Source organism: Cyprinodon variegatus, unplaced genomic scaffold (assembly GCF_000732505.1).
Source record: "Cyprinodon variegatus isolate N-32 unplaced genomic scaffold, C_variegatus-1.0 Scaffold1853, whole genome shotgun sequence".
Classification (NCBI taxonomy): Eukaryota; Metazoa; Chordata; class Actinopteri; order Cyprinodontiformes; family Cyprinodontidae; genus Cyprinodon; species Cyprinodon variegatus.
In genome coordinates, this window is record NW_015152306.1 from 48,092 (window position 1) to 62,481 (window position 14,390).

Here is a 14,390-nt window from a genome sequence, read left to right on the forward strand (position 1 = left end):
AAATATTTTTGTGTTTATTAAGTCCGCATTTAAAATTGAATATATTATTTGCTTTAGATTTTTTTTTTTTCCAACAGCCTTTATGTTTTGGAAAGAATGAATGGCCAGCAAGCCGCTCACACTGAGCCTGGTTCTGCTGGAGGTTTCTTCCTGTTAAAAGGGAGTTTTCCTCTCCACTGTCACTATAAGTATGCTTGGTGATTACATTTGGGTCAATGAGTTGATGCAATTAGCTGGTTTTCCTTAGATGGAAAACTTTGAACCAATCTGACTGTATGATCCGCTTGAATTGTCTCTGTAAAGTGCCTTGAAATGATCTGTGTTGTAAATTGGCGCTATATAAATAAAGTGAATTGATGAATGTAGCTTGAAGCTACCTGGGCCTCCTGCAGAACCACGGGCTGATTGCCTCAATTCATCGCTGCATTTGTATAGTCCTAAAAACCAAAGGAGCTCCAACCAAGAGTTGATTGGATAGAAATTAAGAAGCCTGAATTTTCTAGTTAAACATCAATATTCATCTTGGATTTTATGTAACAACCTAATTTTCTAAGACAAAGATCTAAAAGTGATCATTTTCTGTAAGATATAATAATCAAATCAAGTAAAAAAGGCTTCAAACTTTTACTCTGAATCTCTATAATACACACCTTTCACTTTCTGTAATGAATGACAAAAAATATTGACCTTTTTTGCGGCATTTGAACTGTTTGCGCTTTACTTATTGATACTGTTTTTTAAATATGATGACTGTTTATGGGAAACATCTCAACAGACAAACTGAGGGACATAGGAATGGATTCATGTAGGAGTTAGTCAATTATATTAACACCATCCTTAGACTCACAGCCTTCAATATTTTATATATCACTTTTTTTTCTTTTCGCATACATGACAAAATACTCTTATTTCGAGCTAAAAGCTGGATTTAATTCGCTTGTTTTATTGTTGTTTTTTTAACACATACATGTTCAATATGGAGACACATTTCAAAAATGTCTGACATCTCAACTTAGTAAAACTGTTCGTCCGGCTGATAAAATTTCTCTTATCAATATTAAAAAGTCCCCCTGTTCTGTTGAACTATCTGAGGTTGGATTAAATGGCTGTCATGGATTCTCAGGCATCTCTTAATCCAAACAGACTCAAATGGGGATCAGAAAAGGAGGGATGTGTCTCTCTTTTTAAGAAAACTCTCTGTGGGAGCAATTACACAGGACCTTCTCTTCCTGTCATAAAATATTAATTGTTCAGGTTGGCTTCTCATCCCCAGGATATCATGGAGATTCTGTATTTTTTTAAATATTTATTTAACTCTTAAATTTGATTACATTGACTGTAGGTGTATTCCCCTCTAGATGACTCATTTTAATATGTTATTGTTGACCTAATTTTAGCAAACCAGGCAATGTCAAACTTGGACACAGATGGGCAAAGGGTTTGGAGTTCAGTCCAAATCCTGTTGGTCTTGGATGCTTCTGTTTAACTGGTCTGTCTTTGAGATCGATTGGAGGTTTTTTTCTAGAGCAGCTAATTCCCATTTGGCTCTCAAATACTTTGCAGTAAATTAATCAAAAAAGGAATCAATATTTATCCAATTTATAGGAGACTTTTAATTTAGGAGAAAGTAAACAAACTTTTTTAAACTAGTGCAGGCTGACTATTCTCTTTTTTTATTATATAAACTCTCATTTATTGTATAGCATTTTATTTAACTGCCAAGAAAAGATTTCCTGTTTCCTAAGCAGATGCTCTTGTCTGTTTGTGACAGCATACGAAAATAGATCTCTGGTTTTCCCAGGTAAAACACACAAAACCTGCGTAATCATCTGTGTATATTTCTCATAGTTTAAAAATAAGATCAAACTTAAAAGACATGAGGTAAAAAATAAAACCCCGGTTTGTGGAAACGATGTATGTAGGCCAATAACCCATGCAACACATATGGCCATCCTCTCTACATCCTCTTTTGTAACATGTTAGGTCTCAGTAGTTTAGTTTTTTAGTAGAAAGTTACTTTTAGAATTTCCTATTTATTGAATCCAGCATCAAAATTATTTCTGTATGTTTCTGGCTTATTCTAAAACTTCTTCATTAGTGTAGTAAAACATCTTTGTCCTGCAGTGAGGAGCAGATCATCAGTAAGATATTTGCTTATGCATCCAACATATATGCTTCAGAACTCTCTTTTGTTTTCTAATTGATTTTGCCAACATACAGTATTATTAACCAGGTAATTTTGCACACATGTTAATACTAGTGTTGCACCGATACCGATACCAGTATCGGACGGGGCCCCGATACTGCCCTAAAATGGTGATATCAATATCGGCGAGTACCAACAAATAGGGCACCGATACCTTTTTGAGAGCCATAAGTTTATTCAACTATTGTCACCCATTCCAGGTAGACAATAAAAAGTTCTAATGGATTCACTTTGTATTAGATTTTTTCCTGCTTCGCAAAGGTAGGCAGCAGCTTGACAAAGCCATGATGGCAATTATTTTACATTATTATGGTATCGGTATCGGCCGATACTGCACAGCCAGGAATCGGGTATCGGTATCGGGGCCAAAAAATGGCATCGGCGCAACACTAGTTAATACTCATGTTTACATTCTCCTTTCACTTCCTGTTATGCTCCGTTTGCTGTTAGTGTATAATGTATAAAACCAGTAAAATTAACCTAAAATTGAATCTCTGAAGTGGCAAAATGTGAAGAAACATTTGAACTGTTCTGGCTTCTGTCAGTTGCTGGATTAAGAAATCCTGTATTTTAGACAATTAATCCCACAACGGTGCAATATCTGTAGGAAAACAATGTAACCTTGACATGCATTAATAATATATTTGTCTATTTGCTAACGAATAACCCACCTTGAAAAGTTAGACCAATTTAATTTGTTTGAAGTATTTATGCATTTCTTATTTATTTTCCTTTTGGTCCAGCGTTTTATTACCACTGTCACAAGTACAGAGCAACAAAATTTACCCTCTGCATTTAACCCATCCCCTTGGGGAGCAGTGGGCTGCCATTTGCGGCACCTGTGGAGCAGTGTGGGGGTTAAGGGTCTTTTTGCTTAGGGACCCAGAGTGGCAGTCTGTGGGAGTGGGTTTCGAACTCACATCCTCAGGATTCCAAGATATATGCTCTAACCTCTAGGCCACCACTCCCCCATTTTATGTCTATAATTAAAACATTTCCTGATATTTGGCCATAAAATTGATGCGTGGAACATATCAGATCTAAAAATATTCACCGATTCCAGGGATTTGTTTAATTTCATTAAAGCTTCTCTAGTTCATGACCCTCTTCATTGTGTTCATTTTACCTGAACCCTTGATCTCATCACCTTTTTCTGTCTTTGCTGTTTTCAGACGGTGGACATCCACAAGGAGAAGGTAGCCAGGCGGGAGATCGGGATCTTGACCACCAACAAAAACACAGCAAGGACTCATAAGATCATCGCTCCATCTAATGTAGAGCGGCCCGTCAGGTACATCAGGAAACCTATAGACTACAACGTCCTGGACGATGTTGGCCATGGAGTGAAGGTGAGCACGTTTCAGGCTTGCTTTAATGTTGCTAGGTTCTTTAAGATGCAAGATTTCTCACCAGTTAGGCTGTTGGTTCAGGTCCGACTTTTCCTTCTTTTCCCCCCCCCCACTTTTTTTTCTCCTTTTAAAGTTTTGCTTCAAAGTCAACCTGGTGCCGTGTCACAAAAAAACGGTAGCTCAATGTTCCATCCTTGACATCAAGACCTTTTTCTAGACTTGATGAGTGTTTTGTATTACTGAGGGGTTTTTAGTTCATTCGTCTTTGCTAAACCGTTTGACAACATCCAAACTGGAGGGTTTTTATTTAGCATGTTTGGCCTGTCAAACATCATGCCGACCAGTTTGAAGCCAGAACATTGACTATGTCGCTACAAAACATTCATTTCATTATACTGAGCCATTCCTGTTGGATTTTGGTTGATTTGCAATAAAACCAAAGTGTGGTTGGAATCAAGTTCCTAAAGTGAACATCAGATTCTCCATCTGGATTTTCTGCCAGAGGGTAGGATTGATGTGTTCATCATGATGGTCGTAAATAAACCATCGCCCAGGGTTAACAAGGTATCACTGGAAATGTGATGCTGCTCCCTTATTTACTCTTTTTGGTCAGCAGTGTTTATTGTCTTGGAACCCAGTCACCCACCCCAGTCGATTTTGCTTTTGCACACTCATTGTTGAAGCATTAAATGTGATCTTAACTGAAGCAAGTGGCACCTGCTGCTTTTCAGACACTGGGTTTCTTTCAGTGACCTACTGGGAGAGTCATGGATGAGCTTTTGGAATAACTGTCCGTCTGCAGGAACGTTCGCCACTGATCCGTCTCCATGGTTCACTGGAGTCCCAACCCTCCCAGTACTTTCATACCGGACTTTTAGAGAGATTTTTACTGTGCCAGAATCTGGTTTCTGGAACTGCTCAAGCTGGTGTGGCCTGTACTCACACTCTAAAAGGAACCAGAAAGCCGTACCTTGTCATTGTTAGATCGGCCAGTCTAACATTTTAACTGTTGCAATTTGATTGTATTGAGAATGTGTGCCTGGTCCAGGTGCCAAAAAGTGTGACTTAAGTGAAGCGCATTTGTTTAGAAGATAAGGAGGATATACAAAGTAAGATATTTCTTAGTTGATTGAGTTTGTGCTAAGTTCACACCACATGCTATTGAAGCAGCTGGTTTACATGCAAAGTCAATGGTTGTTGCACATCAAGGCACATCAAAAGGCCCTGCAGCGCATCTTGACGCATCTGAGCAGCGAAGCAGCTCCTCATGGGCTTCTGAGCATTTGAGGTGTGTGACGCGCCCACAAGGAGCAGCTGCTGGAGTTGGAAAAATTGAACTTTTGCTGATCGACGCACCACATTAACCAATCAGAAAAGCTGAACTGCAAGATTGCAGGAAGATACAGCACTGCTGATACAGAGCGCTATAATTACTGTTGCAAACGGTTTATTAAGCCTTAATTGACTTAAAATATCAGAACCTGCTGGTAAAATATGTTTGCATTTATTATTCTGTAGCCTTTTGTACCACATACCTAAGAGACATTAACTTCTACTTCCTGCCACTACAAACTGTAGCAGAAACCCCCCAGTTGCTGAAGATTCCCAGTGACAGTGCATTGATGGTATGTGGGGGTCTGTGCAGCTCTGACAGCTCAATACTTTAAGCCAGGACCGTTATCTTGATGAACTGACTGCACAGGCGTTGTTTTCAGGTGGACTTTATTGCTTAAAAATCTATTAAAACTACTTTTTACCAACTTATCACAGCAAATATTGCAAAGCCGCTCTCTGCCATTGAACTCAGGAGCAGCAGAAGCTTTGGACATATCTGAACACGCTTTACTGGATGCGCTTCAGGAGCATCAAGTCAATGCTCTTGACTTTAGGCGCATCTGACCTCTATGTGTACAAGCATCAAAAACGAAGCAGCAGGCGCTGTTTTGCTTTCCAAAGCACGTTCGGTGTGAATGTAACATAATGTCAGGTTATTTTTGGTAGGTTGAACAGTTTTTTTGTTAATATATTCATTTCTAACATTGTAGGGTGACAAAAAAGAATCAGAATAGCTTTGCACTTGGGTGGGTGGAGATGAACTGTGAAGGGATTACATCATACGGCTTCCAGAAAATGGCTCAGTTTTCAGAGCTTTATGAAAATGGTTATAGAGACAAATATGTGAGATTTTTGAAAGCACTTAGGCTCTCATAATCTTGTTGTAGAGTTGTTTGGATATCAGTCCGCTTGATCTAAAATGTAGGCAAGAAGCTTTTTGATGAGATAAACCTCTCTCCCATTAGGGTGGTCTGTTGGGGTCATTAGTTTACCCCGTCAGTGACATAATTCCCAATTTTTCCCGCGTCTGTCCAGTCTCTTGAGTGTCGTCTGCCCCATCAGTCAGACAATCAATGGCAGCCATCACATAAATTCGATTAACAACCGGCCACAGTTTCATTCTTGGGCTACAGAGTTACTCATGTCTGATAAAGAACAAGCACAAAAACAAGAACTATTAAATCTGTGATCCTTAAAACATTATTTTAATATTCTCTGGAATTTTCTTGCACGCTTTTAATGAATGGTTAACATTATTTAAGGATGATTAAATAGTTGTTTAGCAGTGACTTACAACAAATGTTTTGTCTTAGTAATGCCTCGATCCGCTTAAAGGCCGAAATCCAGTTAATATATCCAGAAATTTACCTTTGACCTTTTTGTCCTACATAGAAAATCTGATCTCATACCAGGAGGATCACTGTAGTATAAACTAAAATAAACACACGTTAAACCGGGTGTAATCTCTCTGGATTTTCTCATGCACGCTGCTGCTGAAATGCTAGATTTCATTAGCTTGTGTGTGGAAACACAAACGGCCTCACATGTTGCTGCTGTGGTCTTCATGATAAAACACCTCCTGGTCTGTTTACGTCACCCTCCAAAGAGCCAATCAATACACAATGCCAGTACTCCGTATTAGTTCATGTTGCATGCAGGGCTTTCAGTGTCGACGCACTTTACTTACCGGCCAGAATCAATGATGTGGAGGCGGGGGTTGTTTAATCATGTTTACAGGCTTCGGTTTATGGCTAACCTTACTACATCTGCCCCAGGGTGGATTTTGGCCTAAAAGTTGGCAGAAGGTCCTGTGATCCGATTCAGAAATTAAAGGGGCAACAAAACAGGAACATCAGGGGAAGGGAGTATAAAGCTTGAGAGTGCTGTCATCTTTAAGGCGCTCTGTCGGTGACGTAATGTGATTTATGCCTCCCGTCAGATTATGTTTAATCTAGTCAGCAAGGCATTCAGGAATCCAGCTGTGATGACGTCAAGGTTTTACAATTAGACATCAGATGTTCCCTGCGTAACAAAATCCCCCGAATGAAGTGAATCAGTGAAAAACAAGATTGAATAAATAATCACAGAAGTGGCCACTTTATAACAGAATGGTTAACATTGTTGAATGCAAACATGTTCCCAAAATCAGACATCTTGTTCTTAGTGTCCTGAAACGTTTACATTCTTATTTAAATCAGTACACCTATACCGATATTAGCATTCTTCTGACTAATGAGGAGATAATCCAGTTATTCGATTCACGAAGTTGGACTAAAACTTCCAAACATTTAACTTTTCCAAATCTAATATTACTCAATATCATATTTTTGCAACTGTTAAATATTAATTTGTGTGTACAATATCACAAATGATTCCATAGATGCAATATATTGTAGTTATATGTGAAGTAATATGCTTGGATTGATTTTAACAGGCCTTGATGGACACACAGCATATATTATTTTATTAGCCAAGATGCTAAATCTCAAAAAGACGGAAAAGTAAATTAGCCATGAAACCATGGGTTCATTGCTATCATTGTTGCATATTTGCCTAATATTGTTTAGCCCCAAAATCCCCTAAATTTCATGTTTTATTATAAGCTAAAAAGGATAAAATAGTAACTTTTCCGTATTCTGTACAGCCTTCTTATTATCTGCTGTAAGTCTCACTCTCACAACTTAAATGATCTTGTGTTACCTATTGTCCATTCTGAGTTCATCTTTAACACCTTGCTAGTACTTAGAGAGTGTTTTTCAAGGCACTTATTTATTGGACAGTCAGAGATTAAAGAAAAAAAAAGAACAAAGCTCAGATGTATAAACCAATGTGATTGGCTTGTTGTACAGGCTGCCTTCTGTGTGAACACTTGATACAGATGATCCTGCCTGGGGTGATTCATTAAAACTTCAAGATGATTGGGAAGAGGCGAAAGTTTAAGGAAATAAGCAACAATCTATTGATTGCAATGTTTATGTGTTTTAATGGCATGTTTTTTTTTTCTATACATTGATGCCTACAAGTGTAACTTGAAAGATTAGGTTACCAAGAGTACCAATGTTCAATTTACTTTTAATATGGAGGGAGCTGTCATATAGTCACTCCACCAGATGTTTTGGACATTTCTTCTTCATGTCATGGATTGCTTATTCTTAGCCAGTTTGACAGATCACACACAAAGGCTGAAGGAAAGCTAAGGAAATGTTTCCTTTGTTTTCATCCATTGACTGTGGTTAGGCTTGAGATGTATTCTACTTTATAAACTCACTAAATAGATACTAGTCCGTTTTCCACTTGACTTGATGGTCCTAAGTGACGTTAGCTTGGAATCAGCTGAGCGTCAGTGCAGTCATGATTATTATATTTTTTAAAGGATTATGAAAAAGGAACATTAAACGGAGCATCTCGCCAAATAACCTGGAGCACATTTACATAAAAAAGGTAGTAATTTGAGTAATAATTAAGTTTTAATTGCCTAGCAGTTGCAATAAACTGATTTATAATGATTTGGGAAAATTCAGCTAGCTACTAAGTAGGATTTTCAATACTGATTTGATATATGGCAGCCCCTTGTGACAGCTGGGAGGAAGACCTAGGCAACTATACTGTAAGTAGTTTTTTTCTTAGAAATATTTGTTAGTGTAATCTCATAAAGCAAACATTAAACTAGAAACTTTAGCTTTCTCTTCATCAGCCTCCTGCGGCTGCGTCTGTCTGTTCTGCTAATTAAAGCAGTACCCACAGATGATTAGAAACACATCCATCCACAGATATATAGGTGAGCTGATGGTTAGTAACAAACAACTGAATCTGCACTCAGTGGCATTTCTAGGTTTTCCTGTTTCCTCTCTGAAAGTGTTGGTCAGATGAGGAGGTCTGACGTCACCCTTAAGGGCATATTAGACTTCTGCAACCGCACACATCAACTGTCGCTTGGGTCTGGTCGCAAACCAGTTTTGCTAGTATGCTTCTGCACCGTCGGTCTGGAATTTCTAGGGACGCACAGCAGTTTCCTGCCAAAGTGCTAGGGGGACCCTATTCGAGAACTCGCGAGAACTTCGGTGGAGCTGGCGAGAATGTTTATCTTCCAAAACAACAATGAGGCGTCTGCAAGATATCAGATATAAGATGGATCTAGAGTTGCTAGACATCAAAGAGGAACAGGTTATGTTAATGGAGCGAACCTCCTCGATTAACCTTCCGTCATAGTTTTCCATTGTTCCTCGGTTTTAAAAAATGGCGCGCCCCGGTACAGAATCGAGAATGACAATCACACAGACAGCCAAAAAGGCATACCAAGGACCAATCACAGCTGCTTTTTGTCTGCAGACTTCCGCTTGAGGTCTGCGCGGGTTTATGAGCATCAGACGCGTAGTCAGGATTTTTTTTGAGGTTGCAGAAGCTCTGTGCAGGGGGCGTGGTTGCGCACAGAGACAGATTTGATGGTTGCAGAGGCTATGCGTCAGGAGCATAAATTGGCCTTTAGTCCCTAAGACCCAGTGTCCTGCATGTTTCCCTGCTTCAGCACACCTGGTTTCCATTGATGCTTGATAAACAACCTTTTACTGAACGGCAATCCTCTGATTTTGGTGTGCTAAAGCAGAGAGCTGCAGGACACTCTTGACTTTTTTGTATGTTGTCTTTAACTGATGCTGTAAAATTTAATACCCACAAAAAAGTGCCTCTAACTGGATTGATTTCCACTGTGTAGCAGCAGAGTCAAGCAGTGTTTCATTAGCTTTAACTGTAAAAACAACATTACCACACTTCAAACTACCACATTAACAGCTACACTGACCCTTAGAAGTGTCTGTAACTTTCATTGCATCTCAGTTAAATATATTCAAACTCAACATGCTTGTTCCTTGTGCACCTGATAATGGTTTTAATCTTAGCCTGTCTGTCCCTAATTCATCACTGAGACCTATCCATCAAATTCAGAGGAACAGATGCAGCATTTCCCAGGAAGATGAGGCATCGAGGCTTCAGCATTTCTGACATGACCTAGATAGTAAATTGAATCTTTTTGTGCGCTGATGAGAGAGATAAATATGACTGTGAAATCTGCAGCTCACAGCTGAGTAAAACGGCTTTTTGTGAGGAAACAGAAGATGCTGCTGGTTTCTTCAGTTTTGTCTCTCTCTCTCATTCTGGTGCAATATTCCTGGTTGAAGAAGCTCTTGACGAACTACTTACCTCTGTTTTTCCCAATCTACTAAATATTGGCTCTTCAGCCAACAAATGCACCAGGATTTATCCTGAAGCTGCCAACAGTGTAACATTTAGACATCATTTCCCGTCTTGACTAGAAAACACAGAAAAAAACAGTGTAATGTATTTTCATTTTTTCCTTTTTTAACATGTGAGATGGTCTTTTTATTCCATCGCATTAGTTGTATATTTATCATAAGGGAGTTACTAGAGTTAACAGTAATGTTTTATAGTAATGTATTTACATGTCTTCCTGATATCGTTAAACCATTAAAGTAACTTCAGTTATTGCATTCTCATGTCGGCAATTCTTATCAGTCAATTAAATATCAGCATGAAAAGCCTATGCTGAAGATTTTTTTTAGAAAATTGCTCAGGCAGTGTACATCCGTATCTCTCTAGTGTTTCCAGCTCATTTTTGTTTTAGATTTTTTAGTTATGAGCTTCTTTTGATTTTTTTATTTATTTATTTTTTTTCAATTGCTTTATTGGCAGAAAGAGAGGCTAACTTTGAATGTTTTAATGTATAAAAACATCAACAACAAAATGCTCCTTTGGGTCCCTTTTTATTTCTTTTTCTTTTTACTTATGGTGAAGGAAAATGTTTATTTTTTGCATATCTGACCGACTGCTCGAAGGTAACATCATTAACTGAGTAATCAGGTCTTGTATCCCTCGAATTGTTCGGATCCAGGTGGGTTAAACCTTAAGGTCATCCCCTTTTAATGAGGCTGTTTATTCAATTTGAGTGAGATTTTTTTAGGGCTGCAGCTATCATCTTTCTAACAGCTTAATGTGTTAGTCGTGATTATTTTATATATATAATCTAATCGCCAAAGGTGCTTTTAGGGGATATTATTGCTAGATCTGAACACAATGAATTTAGAATATGCTTCTTGAGGAGTTCTGGATGGAGCATGTTTACAGAAAGTATTTTTTAATGTAAAATGCAAAATATGTATTTGTTCAAGTCTGGCTTTTTTCTTCATAAATGACTTGTAGAGTCTATACTTCAATTAACTGTTAAACATTAAATTAGTTTAGAATATTTTGAATTATTCGTTGTTCAAAATTGACACCTAATTTTTTAGAGTATGACTTTTGGAATTGGGTATGATTCTGAATAAAGGGACATATGTGTTTTAGTCTGGTTGCAGAGCATCTACCTGCTCACCCAAATGTTTACTCAGAGTAAATAAAGCCAGGAATTAATTATTTTCCTCAGTGGCTTGTACTTTGACTTCTGTCCTTGCAGAGCTGGCTATGTTGACATGCCCTCTCTGTCTCTGTTTTTCCTCCTATTTTCTCCTTCCATGCTAAGTGGCTAAAAGCCAAGGTAAGTCTAGTCTGTTATATGACCCGTTTTATGGTTTAATAATTTACTCGTTAACCTCACCTCCACTTCAGATCCCTCTGACTGTGAGTAATGTTGTCTTTTCCCATGTTAACCAACCCATAGTCCTCCCTGTGGGGAAGAACATCCCATAGTACCCTGCCTGTCCCTGTACCAACTGTGTCATAATGTAGCTGTGATGTAGGACTTCTCCACCATAAATGTTTCTGTGCTAAACTAGTATTGGCACAACAGCCTGGTTTTAAATATTACATCAAATAATAGATTTGATTTTCTTTCATCAAAAAGCCAAACCAAATAGGAGCCAAGGTAATTGGTTAATTGGTTTTTGACTTCTGTGGACCCCCCACCAGTGTTACCCAGTGAATTATCCCTGTTTTTAAAGTCTTGGACATATTCACAGCCTTGGCTTTCAAACCTGGGCTGCAGTTCCGGTACATTTTTTTTTCTGCTCCCTTAAATAGACAAATGTGTCAGACTTACCAGAAATTTGAGACTGACATAAATACACACTTCCTAATGAAACCTTAAAATTGTCACTTCGTTCATCTAAAGAGGAAGTTGTCATTATTCAATAATGTTGCTCAATTTGATATCCGTGACCTTTTAGGTTACAAAATATGTTTTTTATTGGAGCATTTCTGGGAATCTGGGAAAAGGAGGTCAGATCAAGTTTACTAAAGCCTCTTTCCCACTGAAAATACCGGGTTAATGTTTGTTTTTCAAACATGGGTTAGCGGGTCGCTAACCATCGGCAAAAATGATCCGTGTCTTCAGACCTAGCGGGCAAGCTTCATTGCCTCTTTCCCCCCGCGGCAGCGTGTCCGCTTAACCCAGATCTGGTGTTTCCACACCGAGGCGATTTTAACGCAGGTCGCTTGCTAAGTCGTTTACCCAGGTAGACTCCAGCAGTGAGCTGTTCCCAAGGCCAATAAAAGCCGATTGATCGCAGGTTTTTTTTTTCATCCAGTGGGAAAGGAGCATAACTAATACTATGGATGCACATGTGTGGACTTTAGCTAGGTAAGAAATCATATAAAGGATCTCTGTATTCACACAAACATTTAAAAGAAAAATGTAAAACCGGGTTTAATTGATGTGATCTAAAAGATAAAGCTAATTATTACTCCTATTATGTAATCTTAGGCTTTTATTTTGAAAAGCCTTCAGTTTTAACATGAGCCGATATTTCTAAAGATTGAAACTTGTCTTTGTGAATGAGAGGAAAGTATAGATGCATCCTTTCAGCTAGCTAAACAGGTATTTATGGCAACATGTGGGGGAGGGGCAGCACCGTGTCCCGCCATGTTATATACAAACTTTCTGGAATCTTTTTCATTAAAAAAATGTTATACTTAAGTGGTTTTGAAGCTAAACTAAAGCATTAAAAGACCTTATGAACCCTGATTTTTGGCCTTGCCTTGTTAGTACACAGAAATGCACTAAATATTCCTCCTCAAATGTCCAAAACAATCAATAGGTAATCTGTGATGGTAGCATTCATCTGATTAAAGTTGATACCTTGCTGATGGAAGCTGACCTGAATCCATGTAATCGCAATGTACTAGCTTAGCACTATAACTGCTTTGGTGGAAAAAACAAAAATTCTCCCTGAATGTTTTGTAGATGAGGTAAATCTTACAGGCTTCTCAGATACACTCCAAACATGTTATTAATATTACCAAACCACACTGTTACAAGCTTGGGTGGGATTATGTGACCGCAGGATCATACGGAGTAAAATATGTCTCTATGGAGATGTCGTCTGAGCAGCCTGTAATGTTTTATTTCACTCACATAAGTACTCATCATCCAATTTTGGTTGCAGGAATCTGTTTGTAAAATGACTGAACTGTTTTGTTTTGTCTTCTTTAACCACAGCAACATGGAAACAATCAGGCAGCCAGAGCTGGAACCCTATCGAGGACCAATCCGCCGACACAGAAGCCGCCCAGTCCGCCGATGTCAGGGCGTGGCACGCTTGGGTAAGAAGCCCCGCTTTTAGTTCCCTCAGAGTACCACTAATCCTTTAATTACTGATTGGCCAATGAGTATAAATAGGAGCAATCTTCTGCAAAATTTCTTTTTTTTTTTTTTTTTTTTTTTTGCTATTTGTCGGGATCTTTTCTGTCTTAACGTTGAATAAACTTGTTTTCTCTGAAGAGTTCTCATCAGCACTAATCAGATATTTATCATGAAGCAGTTTGGTTCCAAAGGGAGAAACAGAGCTGATAAATCCATTTATGTCCTTCAGTGTTCTGACGGGTGGGAATAACCCAGCGGGCAGGACTCGCATCATTTGTCATTGGTTAGAATATGCGGTGATAATGTTTTTAAGAGTTTTATGACTCATATGAAGGACGTTTTTTTTTTTTTTTTAGGGTTTAACAATGATATGAGTCAGTGATTTGTCCTGTGATTATCATAGGGTTGCAGTAATCCATAGAGGCTCAAAAGACATATGTTCACCCTTCCAGGATGCAACGGATGGGATATGCTTGTTCGAATATGTTGCCCTGGCTTACCATGCTCTTGATCAACACCCATTCATGTCAGATTTTCAGCCATTGAGCCGTTGATTTGAGTTGCAGCTAACAAATTTGGAGGTAGTTAATTATCCTACCCATGTGGTGCTCCCCTCAGCATGATGCTACCACCACCATGATATTCATGAAGCTATTTTAAAAGCCTTTGGAGTAATTTTCCTGTTTGAATTGTCTATTTGTTGATTCTAGCTAAAGTACAACAACATGGAGCTCGCTGCCCAACCCCAGCAATAAGAGCTCAGCATGATGCTGCCACCACTATGCTTGGCAGAGAGTTATTGTGAGCAGCTCCAAATCTCAGTTGCACTTCGAGATGTTGATTTAGGAGCAGATGCTCTGGATTTTATTTGCATTGGCTTGAATTCAATTATACTTTATTAATTCCCGAA

The 14,390-nt window shown here is 38.6% G+C and overlaps 1 protein-coding gene across 14 annotated transcripts in view; it reads left to right on the top strand.

The window, feature by feature from the left end:
- The window catches only part of LOC107104706 (abl interactor 1-like), a 67,668-nt gene that overhangs the window by 39,123 nt on the left and 14,155 nt on the right, over positions 1-14,390 (top strand). For 9 of the 14 annotated variants that reach the window (XM_015404762.1, XM_015404763.1, XM_015404765.1 and 6 more), the window contains exons 3-5: positions 3,379-3,555; positions 11,423-11,437; positions 13,337-13,440. In XM_015404762.1, coding sequence (XP_015260248.1) covers positions 3,379-3,555; positions 11,423-11,437; positions 13,337-13,440 — 296 coding nt within the window. The remainder of the gene's footprint in view (positions 1-3,378; positions 3,556-11,422; positions 11,438-13,336; positions 13,441-14,390) is intronic. The other 5 variants (XM_015404764.1, XM_015404768.1, XM_015404776.1 and 2 more) reach the window with 1 other exon arrangement.